General features: G+C 36.0%; 1 protein-coding gene across 1 annotated transcript; it reads right to left on the bottom strand.

The window, feature by feature from the left end:
• Positions 1-344: 344 nt before the first annotated feature.
• prkg3 (protein kinase cGMP-dependent 3) lies at positions 345-20903 on the bottom strand. The gene is made up of 22 exons (XM_026918251.3): positions 20642-20903; positions 14885-14980; positions 14646-14708; positions 13352-13478; positions 13034-13200; positions 12801-12914; positions 12374-12479; positions 11206-11269; positions 9960-10037; positions 9765-9853; positions 9092-9157; positions 8688-8735; positions 8249-8290; positions 7879-7990; positions 7249-7385; positions 7068-7157; positions 6740-6881; positions 5889-6052; positions 5328-5444; positions 4534-4596; positions 4293-4368; positions 345-2038 (listed from the first exon to the last, which is right to left on the bottom strand). The coding sequence occupies exons 2-22, from the start codon at positions 14970-14972 to the stop codon at positions 1952-1954; spliced, it is 2040 nt and encodes a 679-aa protein (XP_026774052.3). The 5' UTR covers positions 14973-14980; positions 20642-20903; the 3' UTR covers positions 345-1951.
• Positions 20904-23411: the final 2508 nt, after the last annotated feature.

Genomic DNA, 23411 nt, shown 5'->3' on the forward strand with positions numbered 1-23411 from the left:
TTAGCGAAAGTGTGAACATCTTCAGACTCCACAACCTTTGATCAATGATTATGCCTGAGGAAATGTTCTCTCTTAATGGATGTCATTTTTCCACTTGCTTGTCTTTTTTTAGACAATCACCTTCAACGTCTGCTATTAAAAAGTTACTGGCATTAAACCTTTCTTAGGGAAAAGACACAACTGCATGTAGATGTTCAAGCACATCAGTCAGACAATGAATGTTCAAAAACGTTCTAACTGGCAGTGTATATACACAAAGCAGTGTTTGTAATGAATAATTCATTTTTATCCCCAGGCGGATTAAAGAATTTATGACTGTAAGCCAAAGAAGAGAGCAGTAACTATTCCAGTCCTCAAACTTTTCATTTATTCAGGCTATGATGCCAAAAGGCAACATGTTGTATTGTCTGTACAATAAAAAACAATAAAAAAAACAAAACAAACAAAAATGATTGACAAACAATTGATTGAAGTTGTTGGGTAGACACAGGAGAGGAATAAAGTTATCAAGCTGGCTGTAAAAATTTACAGCCATTATCACAAACCTGTCTGCTATTTATGTCCTTTAGAGATACAACATGAATTTTAGGCACCGTTGCACTCATAAACATGAGATTTATCATAAATCTTCTTCGGTGTAGCTATACTTTATAAAATTATGGGTCATACTTCTCAAGTCCATGGTAAAAATTCTAATCAAGGCATGCTATTATTGGCAAATAATCAATGACGTTTTATTTGTCTTATACCATAGCAATTTGCCGATGCTAACAATTATTTTTATTTGTTAAAAAACACATCATACTTTTTATCTACACTTCATGTTGGGGGAAAAAAATTAGTTCCCGTTATCATGTACGTTAAATATTATGTATTTAAACAGTCATTCCCTCACCAACCTCTTATTTTTCTCTCGTTTGGTGTTAAAAGGAAAATGAGAAACTGCAAAACTGCAGAACTCCTCTGTTCGTCTGAGTCCCGAAGACTCTCCCAAGGTGGAAAAACCTACAGACCGTTACAAAGTGCTGACGCTGGAGACTCCTTCCATAAATGTTTCCTTACGGTAAACATTACCATATCAATGATTACAAGTTCTTCTTTTTTAAACATTTTTTTTTTCAATTCATTTATAATTTCACTTAGATTATGCCATATACAATTCCTTGTGAAATAATTGTTACTATGGAAACAATAAAATATTGCCGGAACTACTTTCTGAGCCGTGCTGTGATACAAGATTAATACACACCTTATGAAATTGACCAATCAAATTCAAGAATTCGACAGCACTCTAGAATAATAAGTAGTACTGACCAGTATTTATAACCTTATTAGACAAAATTATACGTAAAGAAGTCTGTAAAGCAAAGAAGCAAATCTGCATAGCATGATGATTCGAGGTATTTACTTACGATCATAGAACTTCAACTTCTGATCCATTACGACGACTATTCATGGCATTTGGTAATTTTCTGTATATCTATTTGTTGTATATGTTGTATATGTATTTATATGTTGAATTTTACAGAATATATTGTGTATATCTAGCATGTTTGATGAGCTCTCTCTCAAAAAAAGTGTAAACAATCAAGTTGTCTTATGACTAGGTTTTATAACAAATTCTAAATGTGAGCAATTTTGCTGAATTTTTTTACTAATAAAAATTTGCATATGGTGTCGGCAAAAATAACAAACACAAAAAAACACTCCATTACAAAATAATATCAGTCTCTACACCCAGGTAATGTTCTGTATCTTTGATTAAGGTCTCCTCACAGGTGCTAAGCTCCACAGCGACCAGATGGTCCAGTCAGTTTTTGCTAAATTCCATATTTTTTAATACTGAATCATTTTCTATTTTCCGTGTTCAGGATGGAACACGCAGCCAAAAGAAGTCCACAGATGTTTGTTAAGAGTAAGAGTGCGTGCAAGCCCGCAAACTTGACGACTCTTAGAAATCTCGATCCCAACCGGAGAAATCCTCATCGGCCAGGCTCTTATCGAATGGGAAGCGGTCGAAGTTGATGTAGCAGGGACCCTGAGACAGAAACACACACAACTCATGGTAGGTTTGTGCATGATTATGAGACATGTCCAACTTTACCAACTTTTAAGGAAAATAAAACACTTGGGTATGTTGCGAATAATTACTAACTAATTAGTGACCAGTTTTTATCTCTTTCCTGAGGTTAATAAGACAAAAACGTAACTCGTCACGTTACTGAGAAACCATAAAACGTAAACCCATCCGTCCTGAAGTCTTTCCCACGTCAGATAACATAAAGTTACAACTTTACGTGATTGTTACAAAGCTCTGACACTGGAGACTCCTTCTGTCTCGACAGTTAAACATGCCTTTTAATCCTCTTATTCAAAATAATGTTAGCACGGGTGCATTAATATAAACCTACTGTTATAGAAAATTCATCAGCGCCTCCTGACCAATCAGAATCGAGAATATGAGTGTTGTTAACAGAGTTGTTGAGGAATAATAAATGTCATAAACGACTAGAAGTGTATCGCAATACCATTATCTGGTATATTATCTGTACCTGTATCTGTTCAGATTTCCAAATATTCATATCTGTTTTTGTGTTTGGATTTAAGTCTTAAGTGGGTGTGGCCTAAACCATTTTTTTAATGAAGCCTATGTCAATGGAAACACTGGAAAATGTCAAGTATGGGAATTCTGGCTCTGACAGTTCCTCAACCTCAGCTACATCACTCCAGTTCATCATTCATCTCAATTAGAAACGTTTGTGGGACTGTTTATTTTTTTAATCCCATTCACGCAGTCATTATATTCGTTTGTACCTACCTGTGATATTTTCTAACGAATTTAGTTGGGTCTTTATCCCAAACTATAAACAAACTAGTAGCCTAAAATAGTAGCCTTTTTTGACGAATTACTCTTGCCTGCATGAAAGTAAAAACCTCCCGTGACTTCTGTCAAGCTTGCTTAAAAAAAAACAAAACAAAAAGAAAAACAGGGATAGCGCACGTCCTATTCAAATCTGTATTTGTATCTGTTTAGAACACATTTTCTGTACATGTATTTGGGTTGCATCCTTACTCCTTGATTATGGTTCACATCCTTTGTTTTGAATATGAATTTGTATTTTCCTGTGAGAACTATTTCAAGCTATGGATTATGACACTAATCTATTGTTAATCCGAAATAAATCCTGTATCTGGTTCTTAAATGCTCCTAATGGTCTCATTTCAAATTACTGGTGGGGTAATGATCATCAACAATTCTAATAAGCATTAATCAGCATTTAGCCTCAGCGATAATCAGCATTTAGCCTCAGTGTAGGAACAAAATGTTTTGTTTTATAATGTTATAAATAAGACACCTATATATATATATATATATATGGCTGCCTGTGAGGCCTTGAGCCTGGAACATTGTCCTTGAAAAAAAAAAAATATATATATATATATATATATATATATATATATATATATATATATATATATATATATATATATAATTTTTTTTTTTTTCAAGGACAATGTTTTTAAGAACAATGTTCCAGGCTCAAGGCCTCACAGGCAGCCATATATATATATATATATATATTTTATTTATTTATTTATTTATTTTTAAGGACAATGTTCCAGGCTCAAGGCCTCACAGGCAGCCAGATCTAGAACATTAAATCAGCTTAGAGCTTGAAAGCATATGTTGCTGATCATCAGTGAAAGTTTGCAGTGTTCCTTTGTTGGCCTACACTGGCTTTCTGTACAGGTAGAGAAAAGCAGATTTCGTTGATGCAGTAAACCGTCTGCTTTCAGATGTTGTGTAAGGAAAAACAATCTGTCCTGCTTCTAACAGCATAAGACGGAGATGATCCGTTTGTGATTGGCGGCGCTTTCGCAGCCCATGCGATCTTAATCAGCTCTGCCTTAATTAAATGTGGTGATGCGTTACAAAGGGGAAGGGATGATATTTGGGAAGGAAAGAGTTTCGAAGTTAAAATAGGATTAAAACATCATATGAGTCATTTCTCTCGACGCATGATTAGGAACGAGAAATAGAATGCCCTTATGTGCACTTGAGAAATGAAATAAACACTCAGTTACATCATATTTACGTTATACAGCAATCAGAGTTTAGTTTAAAGGATGATACAAAGGCATGCCGCGTTCCCATATTCCAGAAATCAGAGGAGAATGAATAGTGAATAATATTCATCACACTACCATCATTGATTATTTTCCCGTCACAGCACACCCCCAAGTGTTTTACTCCTTACACAGTCAGGGAATTGATGTTTCTGAGGACCGACCTTTCTGATGAGTTTAACTGTTGGAGCGGTGATCTGCTTCATCCTCAGTTTGTGCCAGTTCATGTTGTTAAACCACCTGATGGAACAAAAGAGTGTGTGTATGTGTGTGTGTGTGAGAGAGATGTGTTAGTACCTGCATTGTATATGAAGTGCTGTTACATTCATATAATAATACAGCAATATCCAGGTTTATCATGTGTGATATGGATAGATGGATGGATGTGGATGTGCATATCATCACCTGTGATTACGGACATCTTTGATTCCATTTTTGGTGTTTCCTAACCTTTGACCTGGACGTGGTCTAAAATAAAATAACATAAACCATTTTTAAAATTCCATTCTTACAAAAGTCAATCACACCAACGAAACAGCTTAAGTTCATAATTTTAAATAAATAAATAAATAAATAAATAAAGTGTACTATCTAATTTTCACAAAAGCCATATGGAAAATATTTATATACATGCCATATTTAGGTTGAAAAATTCAGTACGACAAAATGCATATCTATGAAATGAAACATAAAGAATGAAAACAAACGTTGACGTCATTTAAAATAAAAGATAAAAAAAAGAAAAAAAAAAAAACCCTACAGGTTGAAACTAAAACTGCAAAATAAAAAGATTTTAAATAAGTTATTTGATGGTATATAATTCATACAGTAAGAATGTACTACATAATATCATTAAAAGTCTGATTTATGAATATTAATTTGATTAATCGGAATAATTTATCTGTTCAACTGGATAAAGTTTAAATGGCTTAAATTTCTGCCCTTAGTCTTAAATAAAACCAATTAAAATAAATAAAATCATGTTGATTAATTAAATAATTAATACTTGAAGGTATATAAATCTGTTTTCTTTCTTTCTTTCTAGAATTTTATCTAAAGTTGGTCTTGAATTTATTCTAGGAAGTTACACACTGCCATGATTTTTGAAAAAAAATAATTTTTTTTTTTTTTTTTTTTTTTTTTAGACCTCATAGTCTCATTTTCCAAATGAAAACCATGTAACCGAGTTTGGCATTTACCTGCAGAGTTTGCTAATAAGAGATCTGGCAGCCTCTCCCATGTGCGGGGGATATTTTATCACACCATCCAGTATCTTAGCGTAGATGCTCTGCGGCTCTGAGCTTGAAAAAGGTGGGCTTAAACACACACACAGAAAAGAAAAAGAAAAAAAAATAGATTCGCTTCAGTCTGGATTTGAATCTAGCTGAAGAAGCCACACGTTTAATGCACATCAACACAATTAACATTTAACAACAATTAACACACAAGTGAGGCCTATGTGTACACACACACACACACAGTGATTCATGAATCACTGTTCTGAAGAGAATCGTGATTCATGATTCAGGTTCATTCCAGCTCTGGCACTAAGGCTGGCTCTATTTCCCAGGTTGAAAGTCGTAAGACTGAAGTACTAGACAGATTAAAAAAGTGCACAGAGCGTCTAATGAAAGTCTAAGGGCAGTTGTAAGGGCAGTTGTGTATCTGCACAGACTTTTTCTTTTCTCAGTACAGGAAATTATTATTCTTATTCATTCTATTAGTAGTTGTGATGGCATTGTGGTTCATTTTTATCCTACCTGCCTACCAGAAGCTCGTAGAGCAGAACACCTAGAGACCAGAAATCAGCGGCAAAGTCGTGGCCTTGATTCTGAATGATCTCTGGAGCCATGTACTCTGGAGTTCCACAGAAAGAGTATGTCTTCTGTCCTCGCTGGAGCTTCTTAGCAAAACCAAAATCAACCTAGAGAGAGAGAGAGAGAGAGAGAGAGAGAGAGAGAGAATATGTATATTCTAGTGAATGGCCAAAAACTCTGAGGTCTGTTTTTAGAAATGGAGAAATATTAAACATGATTCCAACTTGAAACTTTAAGTAGCTGTCTAAAAAAAGAAAAAAAATTAAAGTTTAAACACCTAGTTTCTAGTTTTTAATCACTAGATCAGTTGAAATTATATGTAAACTGTATATAAACAACTCAGTGCTACTCCCTGTGGGTTTATATTAGTGTTATATTATGTTCAGGGTCGAGTTTCCCGAAAGCATCGCAGCACAAAAATCATCGTTAAATGGTAGAGCGAGCATCACATTGAACACTATCTCTCTCGCAGTTAAGATAATCTTAAGTTTATGATGTTTCTGGGAAGATCAGCCCAGATTATTATGAGCTGAGAGTAACAAGATGGAATAAAACTGACACAAACCTGAAACCTAAAGTAAATTTAGTCATAATTCAGTCATGTTTGCTTTCAGGAGGACCATCAAGGATGGGAACTGCATTTTGCGAGTTGATTTCCAGAAACATGTGCATATTGCTTATAGCATATTGGTTATTTTAAATACTTTTCACAACAATAGTGCTATAAAATGAAAAGAGATGGTCTGTGATATTGGGATTTCTGTTGAAGTTTTGAATAAATCAGAGTTATTTACGAGTTTGACGTATCCCCTGGAGTCCAGCATGAGGTTCTCTGGCTTCAGGTCTCGGTACATGATGTCTTTCTTATGGAGGTAGGCGTAAGCCTCGACCACACATGCTGCTACGAACACAGTTGTGCTCTCTTCAAAACGCCGTCTGTAACACACACATGCATAAAGCTGCTGTATAACACTATATATATATATATATATATATATATATATATACACACACACCTTTAGATAAGGATTTTACTATTTATACTGTTTTTAAGAATATGTATGGCAAAGGCTGGACACTATAACGCCATACCATAAAATAAAATAATCATATAATAATTACACTTCTTTTAGCTTGGTCCAGATCTCGCCCCCTGAGCAGAAGTCCATGACCATATAGATGTAGCGGGAATCTTTAAAAGTGCCATGGAGCCTAAAACAGAAGGTTTAGAGTCGACTTAGCCTGGGGTCATAACAGTCATATGCAAGTTCAAAAGGTCAAGCTGTTAGAAGTAATAGCTCACCTGACAATGAAGTCACAATCAATGTCCAGCAGGAGCTTCTTCTCGAACAACACGTGCTTTTCTTGCCTCTTCTCTACTATGAGCTTTTTGCTGATCTTTTTCAGGGCAAAGTATTTCCCATGATGCAGCGTGGTTACCTGTGAAATAAAGATTGTAAACCACTTAATGAACAAGGTAGAGCTATACATGAAAGTGTGGAGAGAGAATCAGAAACTTGTGCTTTGTTGACATAATAAGGTTTTTTGTTATTTGTAGCCTTCAAGTTATCATCTTTAAAACTTAAGTAAATCAATTTTCTCTGCATTTAATATATAAAGTTAATGTTAACCATTGATTTGAAAAGTGTGACTCAAATTATGTTCGAACGACGTAGCTTTGGCATCTAGCTAACATAAATTTACGTCATTCTCGCTAGCTGGTTAGTTACCAACCTGTTTTTATTTTTTTTTCGTTTTTTGAGCAAATATGATAAATTCTAATCTTACACGTGTTAATGTGTTACACGGGAATGTTATGGATATGTTGTTCTTAGTGTTGCCGTTTAGCCTCAGGGTAATCTCCCTATCAATGTTCAAGGAAAAAACTACACCCAAGTGCATACATCTAAATTCTCTCATCATCCTACTATACCAGTTCCACTCGTCCGAACCCCCCCAGTCCCAGGGTGACGGGGCTTCCTTGGTAACGTCCCTCCTGGTACAGGACCGGGATCAGATCGTTCAGCTGTAGAGAAGATAGTGAGCTAAAGACATGCAGAGCAGAACATTAAGGTCAGCACGTTCACTTCATCACCATTAAACCAATACAGACAATTTCACAAAATGGCTGCGACATCCATGGTATAGCAGAAGTATATTTAGTTTCCATTGATTTCTCTTTCTTGCGTTATGCAGAGAATCTGAAACCTGAAGCAAATTGACTTAGTGTCTTTGATTGACCTTCTAAAATTATATTTCAGCCAAATTTGTTTACTTCTTCAGTCATTAATTAGTGATCTTACCTCTCTTTCCTTGAAGTGCGAGTGTTCTCCAGAAGATCTGGACTGCTCAAATGAGAAAAGGTGAAGAAAAAAACAGTCAAGATCTGTCTCTAATATCTATTATTTTATGTCTATATGTCTTTAACCTTAAGATTGACCTTAACGCTGATTAATCCTAATAGAAGAGAAGAGATAAACTGGTGCAATGTCATCAAAATAAGTACAAAAAGCTGCCAACACCTTAAGTTTAAGAAGTTTAACGCAAAAGATAAATTAGAGTGAGAGAACGTTTGGAAAGCAACGAGTAGAGAAATAATTAAGTGCCCAAACCTCAAAAACATCCACTTTCTGTAATGTGACGCTTCATTATTCATGCTGGACAAAAACTAATATAGTATTTTGTGAGTGTGTGTGTGTGTGTGTGTGTGTGTGTGTAAAGCTGGAAGCAAAATAACCATACTCATCATGTAACTCCAGGCTTTCTATTGGGATTGTCTCCTCAAAAGCCCTGCAAAGAAAAAGAATTAAATACTTTTTAAATAAAATACTTAATAACTTAACACTTAATAAATAAAATAAAACAAAAAAATACTATTAAAATAAATAAATACTATATACATATATATATATATATATATATATATATATATATATATATATATATATATATATATATATATATTCTAAAATAAATGTAAAAATATTTTAATAATTTATAACATGCATGTATGTAACACAAAGTAACACTGAACAAAATTAAAAAATGAAGAAATAAAACAAAATAAAAAGTATATGATAATATAAATTAGAGAATTGGCAAGACATGTGATTTACACACTGATCTGAAAGAACCTGAAGACTCACTCCTTATCGATGGCAAAGCAGGTGACTGATCCCAAAGCGGTGCACGTTGCCGTCCTCAAGATCTCACTGCAAATAAATAAATAAATAAATAAATAAATAAATAAATAAATAAATAAATAAATAAGTCAATAAATAAATAATCTGTGGAGATTTTCGCATGTTGTCCTACCTGCACGTGTTTCCTTCGGGTTGTCTGATTGGATGGTGGATTGGCTACTCTAAATTGCTCCTAGGTGTGAGTATGTGTGTGTGTGTGTGTGTGTGTGTGTGTGTGTGTGTGTGTGTGTGTGTGTGTGCGTACATGTGTCTGGTGCCCAGCAATGGACTTGTTCCCCATCCAGGGTGTATTCATGTCTTACCATTAGTGTGTGCGAGCAAGGCTCCGAATCCAATGCAAGTCTAGTTAGTTAGCCGAGACTAGCTAAGCCTGATAAGGGCGCTGTTATGATTATAGTGTGCATGTTACATAAGTCATTTTTATAATATTAGGACAAAGAAAAATAAAAAAATTAAAAATAAAAAAATAAAAATAAATGCCTAGTGTGAAAGTGGCCTTAAAAAGATTTTAAACAGTGGCTATATATTTATATATAATTATAAAGACACTCTAAAACCCAAGCGTAACAGGAAATACAGCAGTGATATAGACAACCTTACTCTAACATTTCCTTACCGTATAAGAGCCAGTTCTCCGAAATGATCCCCTTGTCCCATTTTACGGATGATTTTTTGCTGCCCATTCACTTTCTTTGTCACTTGGACCTGAGGTTAGAGAGGATATGTATGAGAATGACATACTGTACAGTATATGTGCACTATAGCAACAGGGGGTAAAAATGGTGTCACATTTAAATGTGTCCTCCCTCACCTCTCCCTTGAGGATGATGTAAAACGTGTCTCCCTCGGCACCTTCACGCACGATCACCTCGTTGTCCTGAAACTTCACCTAGATGATGGTAAGGGAAGGATTAAAGTGGAAAATCTCCATTTATTTATGTTTGTAAAGGTCAGTGGTGGAAAGTTTTTACAGATGGTTGATGTTTTGACTACATGGGGCCTAAAAACAGACTAAACAGACTAAACAGAAAACTTAACTGGTATACGTGTGGGATCCTAGGGTAATCCTTCACGTGGTGAAATTTTGATATTTTTTACTACTATAGTTCTGAAAACTGCAGATTTTCCTGAACTGAAATATGTTTCTCTTTTGCATCTATCTCAAGTATAAGTAAAGTTCTAGCAATTTAATTTCCGGTTACCCTAAAAAAACTGAAACATTTATACTAATCTACGTACATAAAAAAACAATACTGTCTAAATTGTAAAAGATAATGAGTTTCCAATGTTAAATGAGTTCTCATTTTGATTATCAGCATCATCCACATCAGTCTTTGTCTTGTGGCATTTAAACATAAGCCTCAGTGTCCCTCCAATTTAGCCACAATTTGGTCTTGAGAATTCCTACCAACTAGCTAACTGTTGGTCCAATTGGGGAACATGAAGGCAAACACATGCTTCCTGCAATACTCGGAGGAAAGTGCTATCCACCCTCTTCCACATACATGAGCTCACATGATTCGCTAGGATCTCTCTGATTGACAGTATCATCCATCCCACCTCCCTTGGCTACAGAAAGCTTGCGGCATCACAGAGATTTGAACTTTGAATCTCCCGAAGATAGGGAGAACGCTTTTCTGTTGCACCATTTGGGATCCCTTTAAAGGCTTTTGTTGGCATGAGAGAAATTATTCTTACTTGAAGTAGCCTCTCTGAGAGGCCAAATTTTACAGTGAAATGAATGAAAAATAAATATGTATTGCCCATTATATGTATATATGTAATATTCCATTATACACTTCCATGTTTTTTTTTCAATTAGTGGTTTTCCATTCTTTTCTTATTTCAGAGGAACATGTTCAAATTGTTTTTTTAGATCATCTCTAGATGCAGTGAACCAGCACTGGAGTACTCCTTTAACTGATCTCAATGACTGCAACATGAACATATTTGTGATATGAACTGATTTGTGATCATTCAAAAATATGTAAATTCATAGATAAAGTGCAGTACAGATGAGGAGCACTGTGACGGAAATGGCACCGAGTGGCACAAACCTCCTCCATGGAGTCAATGATGTTGGAGAGCTGTTCATCCCTCAGGGATTTGAAGGTGCGAGCTCTGAGAAACGAGACAGGCAGATTTCATAAAAATCACATTATAGACTTCAAGAAAGCTCTCACTGTCAGACTCTATAACTCCTAAAGACATGACAGTGTACTGTTATTGAAGATTTGCAGTCTAACTTCAGAGATGCAGGAACATCAGAGCATTAGATTGAAATGATGTGGATTAGCGCTCATTTTTAATTCACTTACGCAAACTGTTTTTGTGCACTTAAGGAGTTTCAGTTATATTATTTACCTCATGTCAGCAAAAATGACTAAGATGCTGCTGTTTTGGCTATACAAAAAATCGTTACCTAACATAATTTAGACCACAGTGCTGTTCTAAAGCTAATAATGAACAGATTTAAAAACACACTGTTATTTATCAAAGAAAATGGTATAATCGTTGATATAGTGAAGTATATTTATCATTTATGAAAGGATTCTCTACTGTCAGTGCTTTTCAATAAGTTTTCCAACATGGGATTAACTTCTAACGTCTTACTATCTTATCTTACTCATGTCTTACTGGCTAATTTTACACTTTTTAACTTTACATTTTTTTGTGGATGCTCCACAACATTAAATGTAACTATAAAGTGATAAAAACTACTAATGTCTTTCTTTAATCAAGTAAAATATATATATATATATATATATATATATATATATATATATATATATATAAGTATAAGCAGAATAAAACACTTCTGGACTTGGTATTACAGGAAACTAATCAACTTCCGGGTGGAAACAGTATCTCCATTTCCCATCACACCACATCACACCACTCTTTTGTTGATTATTTTTATTACAACAGCACACCCTCAGTGTGTTCTTTACATAATTACGTAATAACATACTATGACAAGCTAGTTAGTTAGTTATAGTAAGTGCATTAATATGGATGACTATATGATTTCCCAAGGAGAGGACAATTTTATGTAGCTGTAGACCTCATCCTCTGAAATATGAATAAAAACTAACAGCTCAGACAATAAAATCTAATAATTATTGCCTGGTATAAAAATAGCTTATGTGCCAGTTAGCTTGTTCTCTATATACAGTATATATATATATATATATATATATATGAAAAAAAAACGAAAGCTCTTACGTCTTTAAGAAGCCCATCAACTGCTCTCGTTTCTTCTTGGACTTGATTGCCATGATGCTTCTGTATATCTGTCTCTCAATGCACCATAACTTAACCGCCGTGACGGCTAGAGGGTAAGGACAGACACACAGAGATGGACAGATAGAGATAGAAGAAAAAACTGAGACAGAAGAAAGTGTATATATCATGAGCTATCGACTTGTTATTCCTGAGCGCACAGCTTGGTGTAATGCCACACCAGCATTAGTATACACACAAGTTATAGCACTAAGTCAGGTGATATGTATTGAGGCATACGTGTGAGGATTTCGAAATTAGCTAGAAACTTCTACTACTTGTTAGCAGTACACTATATTATTTAGAGTGGAAAGGAAATTATGAACGTTTTATTTTTGACTGAATTATTCTATCAACGTCAGGGACTGACCTTTAACAGAAGCCGTCCTTTTGCAGTTGTATAAGATGGCCAGCTCCCCGAAGACATCTCCAGAGGTCAAAGTTCGCAGATTACGCCCTGCCTGAGTAACTCGGAGTTCTCCAGCTGTGATTAAAGATGTTAGATTTACTCGCACACTCATCAGAATTATTTACACTCACATGCATCCATTGTGCAGTAAACCACACACACACACACACACACACACACACACACACACAAACCTGCAACAATGTACATGCTGTCACCCTCTGTGCCCTCGGTAATGATGTCATCACCAGGACAACGGTCCAGAGAGGAGAGGAGCTCCACCATCATGTTGATCTGCTCCTCATCCAGACGACTCAGGAAGTCGTTTTTCTGCATTGCCTTCATGATCTGAGCTCTTTCACTGTGCGCACACACACACACACACACGCACACACACGCTAATTGTTTCCTGCTATCCATCACTAAACAGCAAACGTGTTGCAAAGAAACATCCAGCTCGATAATTAACCAGAAACCTTTAGGGAATTGTACGTCACAGGAAGAGAGTTAACCTGGCAGTCTTTTTGACCCTGGTGGTCGAAATGTCCATGTCCTCTGGAATCGGCTCCGGAGCCATGACTGCCGCTCGGCTCTGCCGTACCTCCACACTGTCATTGCTGTACCTCTGAGACAAAGTATCTAAGAAAGCAAACACACAGTCCATTAGAAATCTGCAAAGTCACTTACATTCATTTGGGACTCATTCAATATCCCTCACTCGGACTGATCCCATAAATCCGATATGATATGATATATTTCAGAAAAAGTCTGATTTGACTACTAGGAACTGAATTTATTTGAATATTTATTTAAATAAACTAATACAGGATATTGCCACCAAGTGGAAATGTATTATTTAAATTTAAATTTAATTTCAATTGTGTAATATCTGCCGAATGCTAAACTAGTGGATATAAACTTTCCTTAGCTACCAATTTCTTTCGCATTCATGGGGTAAATGGAATATTGTGCACATTTCATTTTTCACCAAACAATTGCTGTAACTGTTCTTGTCTCATGTGATATTGACTTAAATAATTCCATCGCTTATGTGTTGTGTCTTAATATCCCTATTGCATTAAGTAATTTTTTTTTTTACTTATTTAACAGTGGAATCATGCCAGATATCTGACATACACTAAAACCATACAAGCATGACCAAACTACACTACTACGAAAAGACTTCTTCATTTTGCTCCTCTAGCGGAATAATTAAAAACCTTTATACCTTAGTGCTGTTGAATTCTCGAATCTGATTGGTCAGATGGTGTTGATTATCACATTTCTAAAATCATGTTGTTGTTTAACAAACAAAAATGAATAGTTGTTGATATGGTTTAGTTTTCTGTGACGAGACGTTTATAAAATATTTATGGAAGGAGTCTCCGGTATCAGTGCTTCGTAACAATCAGAGGTAAGTTTCCCCTAGAGGAAAGTCTTCAGACAGAGGAGTTTATGATTTCTCGGTAACATGACAAGCTGCGTTTTTTTGGTTTATTAAAGCGCGGATGGTGAAGGAAGGCTGCTATAAATGTACTGTAAGTGATAACAGGACTTGTGGCCATTCCACAACATAAAACTGATTAAAAAGTACAATGTGCCTTTCTTCAATGAATAAAAATGCTGATGTCACTCCTCAACTCCTTTGTTCCCCCACTAATTAAAAATAAACCAGAGATCCGGAAAATGGCTTTTCATCCTTTAAACATTGATCCGTTATGTGTTCCTGAGAATAAGTACTTCCTGCTCAAGCACCACACACACACACACACATACACACACTCATATACATGCACACTCACATACCCAGCCCATCCAGACGACTCTGCAGCTCCTCCAGGAGTTTCTCCTTCTCCTTCAACCTGGTCTCTTGAGACAGAGAGTAAGAACTATTACTAGAATATAAAACAGATCACAGGAATCCATGCCTACTTTCCATCTATTCCAGCACCCAATACAAAAATATATTTAATAAGAAGCAACTGACTATCTCTGCTTTGTTCTGAACATAATGTTGGTTTATTTTATTAAGCCACCTCTCTTACCCAGGTCCCGGTTTTCGTTCTGCAGCTCCTGATTAATTTGGCATTGTTTCTCCAGTTTCTGCCGGAGTTCCTTCAGTTTGGCCTCCATGCTTGTCCCTGAGTAAACACACAGCGGGAATGAAATCTCCAGCTGCAGCTCAGTGCCCGTGGCTTTCATTAAAATCTCACCCAACAACACTAAGCCATCTTGAGGACAGGAGGAACTTCAGGGCTGAATTAATTTCAGGCGGCCCACGAAGGCAGTTATAATTATGCGATGTAAATAAACACTAGTTAGATGTGCCAAAAAGCCACAAATAATAAACTAAAATATTACCACAGGGTGCTGAAACACTAAGTGATGCTCAGATTGAGTATTAAAAGAATTGTGTAGTATAAAGTTTCAATTTACACACTTAAATTTACCTTTTACACCAGATGCAGCCAGTTAGATCAGGCATGTTAATTGAGCAATATGAATGCATAGCTGGAGCTACGAGGCTAATGTAGCTGACAAGTAATGAAAGTCTATCTCACCTAAAATCTGTCACATAATCATATTATAAAATCTTTATATGCTTTCTTCAACTGACATTGTTAACATGATCTAATTTGATTAATAATTACATTAAAAAACAACAGGGAAAATCCGGGAAAATCTAGAAATTTACATTCCAAGATTTTGGTATCAGTATTTGTACTTAAGTAATTATTTGTTGTACTTGGTTTTATTTTTTATTATCATTTTTTGTTATATTGTTCTGATTATAAACCAGCACTGCTGTCAAGGTTTTGTGTTTTTATTCATATTCAAGGCAGAAATTAGTATAAACATATTTTTCACCAATCATATGGTTTGTTATTCAATTCCTACACCAATGAGAAGATCGCATTTTCAACTCCACTTCCTGTTGTTATGCACAGAATTACACCAACTTCCATCCATCCATCCATTTTCTGTACAGCTTATCCTACACAGTGTCACAGGGAGCCTGGAGCCTATCCCAGGGGATTTGGGGCACAAGGCAGGGGACACCCTAGACAGGGTGCCAATAGTGCATACACACTCATGCACCACAGACAATGCCAAATAGCCTACAATGCATGTCTTTGGACTGGGTATCTGGTGCAAACCCCAAAGCATAGGGCATGGGAATTGAACCCCCGATCCTGGAGATAGGAGGCAATCATTCTAACCACTAGGCCACCGTGCCCCAATTGCAACAACTTGTATTTAATTATTCCAGTTGTCCAAGATGGCTGTCCCCATAACGTTTGTTTAACTTAAAGTAATTCCAGACTTCCGAAACAATTCCACCTTCAAACTTTGGGAATCAGGGCATAGAGGAATGATTTTAAACTGTGCTAAGGAAAAAAAAGATTCCAGCTGTCCAATATGGCCACCATAAAATCACAGTATAGCTACATTGTGAAATCCCTTGTGTTTCCATGCACTGTTCTAGAAAGGTTAAACCAAAGGAAAAAAGTCTGTGTTTACTTTGTTTAATTTATTCGTATTTGTATCTGGGTGAATAAGAAACCACATGTACTGAGTAACTGTACAATGCCCCTCTGTGCTAAAGGGTGATTTAAAGGGTGAGCTGTATTCAGGATTTCATGTACATGCAAAACCCATGAGCTCAATTTGGAACAAATACAAGCAAGCCAATAAAGCATGACATACCATTGAAGCGTTTTTGAAAAATGACTGTGCCTTAATGTATGCACACTCATGTGGATACCCACAAAGCTAAGTGAAGTTAATTAGCAGCTGCACACACACAGACACACACACTGGTCCCTGCAGTACAGACTACATTTCTTCACTACAGCTGGGTGAATCTGGATAAATAGTTTAAGAATTTAAGCTACATGTTCATATTTTTCTAATATATATATATATATATATATATATATATATATATATATATTTGACAGCACAGCGCTGCTGAATCCTCGATTCCCAATTATCGATTATGGATTTACGTTAACATGCTTGTTCTAATACTCTATTTACTCTATTGTTTCTATAGTAACAATTTACACAGTGACTTGTATAGCATAATTTATGACTAATAATAAACAAATGATAAGATGTTTTGTTATTTAACAAAGAAAAACGCAAATGTTGCTTTGGCGAAATTTTCTGTGAGGAGATGTTTCTTTCATGGAAGGAGTCTCCAGTGTCAGTGCTTTGGGAAGTGTTAAGTACAGCAGACTTTCTGGTTTCCAGTTTTGTCCGTACCAGGAAAAGTTATGTTTTTTGTCTGATTACCTTCACGAGAGAAAGAAAAGAGAGACCGGTGAGGGAATGACTGCTTATAGCTGCTATAATGTAAGTGATAACAGGAACTAACATGTTTAATGGACAATAAATGTAACCATAGATGGATAAAAAAAAATTACGTGTCATTCTTTAATTAATATAAACATATAATCATTGGTATACTGCTGTCGTATAAGATGAATAAAACACTTTGCCACGTGCTGTTATTGGTAAATAATCAATGTCAGCGTGGTAGTTGTAACTCCGCTTCACACTGGACCGCATCACACTATCCTTTTGTGGATCCTAAAACAACACGGCCTCACGTGTTTTACCCCAGTGTTTTACCACTATCTCTCTGCCCTGTCTGTAAATATAATCATGAGCTTAGCTCAACCTGCTCCAATCACACAAACAGGCCATAGAACACATCTTAGGAATCATAAAATCCTAAATAAAGTCATCATATAAAAGGATATCAAACAAAAGTCGCCTCTTAATAGCCTATGCTGTAATTCTCCGGATATAAACGGGTGGGTTCAAGGTTGTGTGATGCATGTCTCTCTCTCTCTCTCTCTCTCTCTCACACACACACACACACACACACACACACAAACCACCTTATATATATATATATATATATATATATATATATATATATATATATATATATATATATATATATATATATATATATATAAGGAAGCCTCTGATCATCAAGAAAGTGTAGAACAAGAGCTGTAAAATAACAGAAACTATTTTTAGCACTGCCTCTGTATCCACTTTGAGCTACAACACATTCATTCGTCACACTCTCTGCCAGAACATTTCAGTGAAATGTATCTCACAAACAGTCAGTCAGCAAAGACATTTGGTGTCTGGCATTTCTATAAGTTCTGTACTGGAGCTACGATGTAGAGGTGTGTGTAGGACTGTTTTTTTTTCTTCAATCCATGTCCTGACCACTCTCAAAGGAATTGTGCCCAATCCCAAGCACTCCCGGAGGAATTCAGACATATCACCCCCACTGAGGAAGGAATTCTGACTGATTCCTCCTGTTCCCGAAGGAATTCTGACTGATCTACCAACTCCGGAAGAAATTTTGGTAGTACCAATCAAGAAATCTTTTTCCAACCACTCTTGAAGGAATTCTGACCAATTCGGATGGAATTCTAACCAATCCCGACCTCACCCAAAGGAATTCTGACCAAACCCTCCCATTTTCGAAAGAATTCAGACCAATCTCTCCAGCTCCAGAACAAATTCTGACCAACCCCAGCCACACCCCAAAGGTATTTTGCCCAATGCTTCCTGCTTCTGAAAGAATTCTAACCAGTCTTGACCACTCCCGAAGGAATTGTAACTGCTCCTTCCCACTGCCAAACAAATTCTGACCAATCCTGAACACTAAAGGAATTCTCACCAATCCTAGTTGCTCCTAACAGAATTCTGACTAGTCCCTCCCACTCTGACTAATCCCTCCCTCCCTGCCAACCACTCTTGAAAAAATATTGACCAGTTCTCCCCACTCCCAATAAAATCCCAACTACCTCAAAAAACATTCTGACCAATCCCGCCCACTTCTGAAGGAATTCTGACCAATCCCCCTGTTCCTAAAGGAATTCTGAGCAATCTCAACTACTCTTGAAGGAATTCTGCCAATCCCTCCAGCTCCCAAAAGAATTCTGACCAATCCTGATCATTCCTGAAGGAATTCTGACCAATCTTTCCTGCTTCCAAAAGATTCAAACCAATCCCTTCCACTCTCAAAGGGAATCTGACCAATCCCTCCTGCCACCAAAGCAGTTCTGCCTAATCCTAACCACTTCCAAAGGAATTCTGACCAGTCCCTCTTGGCCCAAAGAAATTCTGACCAATCCCTCCCGGTCCCATCAGTCACTGGGTAAAGTACGGATTAATCAGAGAAGCAACCAAGAGGTACAAGGTGCCATGCATGTAAGTAATCTAAATATTTGTCTTCATTGTTACTACGCACATCATCCAGAAGTATATTAAATACCAGCTTTGTATGACTAAAATGTTTTATTAGAAATCTTTGTGTGTATTCAGCCCCTTTGTTTGGCTTTGAAGTCTTTGGTACCATAACAAAAACATAGATTTGAAACTGTACATACAGTTAAACTGAATATATAGTGCAAATTATGTACCTCACTAAAATATAACATATCTGTAAGATACTGTATTTAGTTAATTAGCCTTTTTTTTTTTTTTACTAGGTTGCTATCTGTAACCAGTATAAATGCATAAAAATAATAATTGATTTTACACTGTTTTATTATAAAGGCTGCACAGTGTTACATTAATAACTTTGGTGCCTCTAACACACAGCTAACCAAGTCTCAGATTCCAAAGTCCATTAAAGTGTTTAATCAATCAGAATAAACACAGCAACTTGAACTCAGCAAAGCTACTAGTTCAAGTTTCAGACTCCTATTTTAGGCTGATGTGTTTTGTCTAAATTTTGCAGAGGGAGATTATGATCAGGGTTTTAAGATTTAAGTTCAGTGCTGAGAAATGAGTAGCTTGCATTATGCCCCTTGGGTCTGTTTTATGATCAGTCGGAGGCCTTTGAAATCACGGAACAACATGCCAATTACGTTATATAACACACAGATGCAAGCGCACACACATGCACAGCAGTTTCTGCAGTAAATGGTCTCAAATGATCGTGTTTATGTCAAACCTTTCATTCCAATAAGTGACAGATTATTGCTACTGATTATTGCATTGATTTATACTTCACTTACAAACTTGAAAAACAGTGAAAATGAAATGTATGTGTGTTAAAGATGTAATGTGTCTTTTTTAGTGTGTTTGACAGCTGTTTCTTTTATAATAGATCGCAAACTAATGCCACTCTCGCTTTCTGTCATCTTACAGTATATAAGTGTTTAGAGAAAAAAAAATGCATTAAAGGAAAAATAAGGTTATAAAGTATAACATTGAATGTTGAATGAATGTTTACAATATTATCTGGAATAATATTGTAGTTTTTTTTTTAGAATACTGTGAATGTCATTTAGAATAACAGTCCACATTTACTCTAACATTATACAGTATATCTGCATTAAGTGAGGAATGAAACTCTTGGGGCAGTGCTATTATAGGAAAACAATCAGTGACAGGGTGAAGAAGTTGTTACTGTTTCCAACCCGAAGTTGATTACTTTTCAATCATGTCGTGAGGTTTTATTCCTCTTATATCACAGCGATTTCAATTTTTTAAATTTATTAAAGAATTATACGCCATACTTTTTATCCATTTATAGTTGCGTTTAAAAGGATATTCTGAAAGAATGTTACTCTATTTTATGCCATTTTGAAACATGGTTTCTTTTTCAGTTTTATATCAAAACATGGGATCCAAGCAGCATTAAATAAAGCAGTATTGCTATCACAGTGTTGATTTTCCAATATACAGTATAATCGGGGATAAAAGACATCCTGTTATCAGACATCCATCTAATCTTTAGAATTACACAACTTTCTTACCTGGGCAGGTGAAACAGACTTCAACTCACATCCACTCCCACTCGGCTGTCTATATTTCACTCGTGAGCCGAGAAAGTTCCAGCTTCTCGAGTCTGCTACAAAGCTCCAACGTTCCAAGTCATGCATACCACAGCTAAACAACTTGCACACAGCATATTCATTCCATGCCACTTCTCACTCTTCTCCAAGTGTCTTTAACTCCATAGAGGTTTCTGTGTCATTATCACAAAAGGCGCAGCCAAAAAGCCCTCACGGTTTCTCTGACACTGATCATTAACCCGCTCCTCCACCCCCTTTCAACACGTAGTGAGAAGGAATTACTGCTCTTATCACCAACACTGTTACACTTATCCATCCTGACTGTCCATATCTATAGTATACGCCTTCACATATCTTCGCCAGATTTATAAACAGGTCTTTAGTGAAATATATATGTCACTTAATATACACTAACAAGACCCATGTTCATGTAGTGCTGGGAAATCACATTAATCTACGCACTCATCCACTCATCCAGAACAAGGAAAAACAAGAGTGCATCTGTGCTCATCATGCAGCTTGTGGAAGAAAAATCGATAACCACATATCCATTTTTCTGAAAGAGTGTATGTGTGTGTGTGAGGGTTTGTGTGTGAGCTATTTTTCTAACACATCCAATAAATCCTGTATTCAAAATGCATTTGTAACGTGCATTTATAACAGCAGACATGATACCTTTTAATGCTTGGTATAAACCTCTATAAATGCTTATAGTGACTTGCATAACCTTTTACAAAACACAGTAAAGTATGGTTTAATTGAACTATTGCACACACTAACATTAAATGTAAGAATAAATAAAACACAACAGGGAGTGCTGTTATAGGAAAATAATCAATAATGGTTTCAAGTGTGGCCTGATGCAAAGCAGAGTTATTATTACTACTAAAAAGTTGATTATTTTCCTATAACAGCACATCCTGAGGTTTTTATTCCTCTTATACTACAGAACTTTGCCAAGAACGACACATTGTACTTGTAGTTGTAGTTGTGGAACTTCCACGAAAACAAGCTTGTCATGTTACTGTTAAGCCACAGAGCGTAAACTCCTCTAAAGATGTCAGAAAACTTCAATTTACAGTTGCACCTCTGACTGTTGCAAAGTGCTGACACTGGAGACTCCTTCCAACATCGCCATATAAATGATTATACACATTCATTTTTTCATCAGTTGATGTGGAGCTTCCACTGTACAAGTCTCTATGAATGAGTTGTTACTATGGAAACGATACATACTATGGAAAGAGAACTTTTCACGAGTTAAAGAAGTAGCGTTCAGTTTGGCCCTTAAAGAACCCTGAGTTAATTTGACTAAAGAGTTTTATGTAACTTTGTACAATATGTTGTATAGTACATTATCACAGTATAGACTTAACATTCTGTTTTTACTCCAGATTGCACTCTGGAGTAGTTTAAGATGAACAGTCTCTGTTTTATGGGCACGAGTTAATGATTAATGCTGTAAGGCTAGGCCAAGAGAAAAATATGACCTGTGCCTATAAGCTGTCTGAGACACTAAAAATGGCATTTTGAATTTCCTCCTGGATTATCGCACAAAAAATACATTTATGTCTGTTCCTATACACGAGACATACAATCCCATATGTAGATAAGATAAAAGACTATGTTATAGCCTGCAGTAATACTTTGGTTGGCTTGTTCAAGTTTAATGACTGCATGTATGATAATGATTAGCAGCAGAAGGTGTGACTAAACTGTAGAAGTTTGACCGCATCAGATTCAAGGCAATTCAGGGTATTTCGAATAAATCATTAAAGGTAGAAATAAATGATTTCTACCTTCTACCAACAGTTTATACCAACAGTGTGCATAAGTAGAGAGTAGATTTTAGATTGCATCCTGGTACCACATGAAATATTGTAATATTTGGGAATTGTTCACACTTGTTCCTGGATTATCACACACACACAAATACATTTATGTCTGTTCCTATACACATGAGACATACAATCCCATATGTAGATAAGATTAAGAATATGTTATAGCCTGCAGTAATACTTTGGTTGGCTTGGTCATGTTTAATGACTGCATGTATGATAATGTTTAGCAGCAGAAGATGTGACTAAAGTGTAGAAGTTTGACCTGAATTCAAGGCAATTCAGGTTATTTTGAATAAATCAGTAAAGGTAGAAATAAATGATTTCTACTTTCTTCCAACAGTTTATACCAACCGTGTGCATAAGTAGAGGGAAGACTGTAGATTGCATCCTGGTACCACATGAAATATTGTAATATTTGGGAATTGTTCATTTTCGGATTTTTGGAGATTTCCCAACAGATTACACTTCCATAAATTCTATAGACCCTTTTACCTGGATTTCTGGATTAAATAAGGAATAAAACACTTGGGGGTATGTTCTTATAGGAAAATAATCAACAATGGTGTAACTGTTACCATGCCGACGTTGTTCATTTGCAGTAACAGTAGTGTTATCCCTCTTATACCACAGCAACAACAATGGGAAATTTATATTTATTAAAGAATGGTGCATCATACTTTTTTTTACCCATTTCCAGTTACATTTAATGGCGTGGAATGCCCATGAAACAAGGTAGTTCCTGCTTTCACTTATGTTACCGCAGCTATGAACAGCTGTTCCCTCACCAGACTTCACCCCCCTTTCTCTTGAAGTTGCTAAAAGAAAAAAAATGCAGCTTGCCATGTTTCGTGCGGAGAGAAAATATTACTGACTGTTACAAGGCACTGACA

The sequence above is a fragment of the Pangasianodon hypophthalmus genome, chromosome 30, assembly GCF_027358585.1.
Source record: "Pangasianodon hypophthalmus isolate fPanHyp1 chromosome 30, fPanHyp1.pri, whole genome shotgun sequence".
NCBI classification, from domain to species: Eukaryota; Metazoa; Chordata; class Actinopteri; order Siluriformes; family Pangasiidae; genus Pangasianodon; species Pangasianodon hypophthalmus.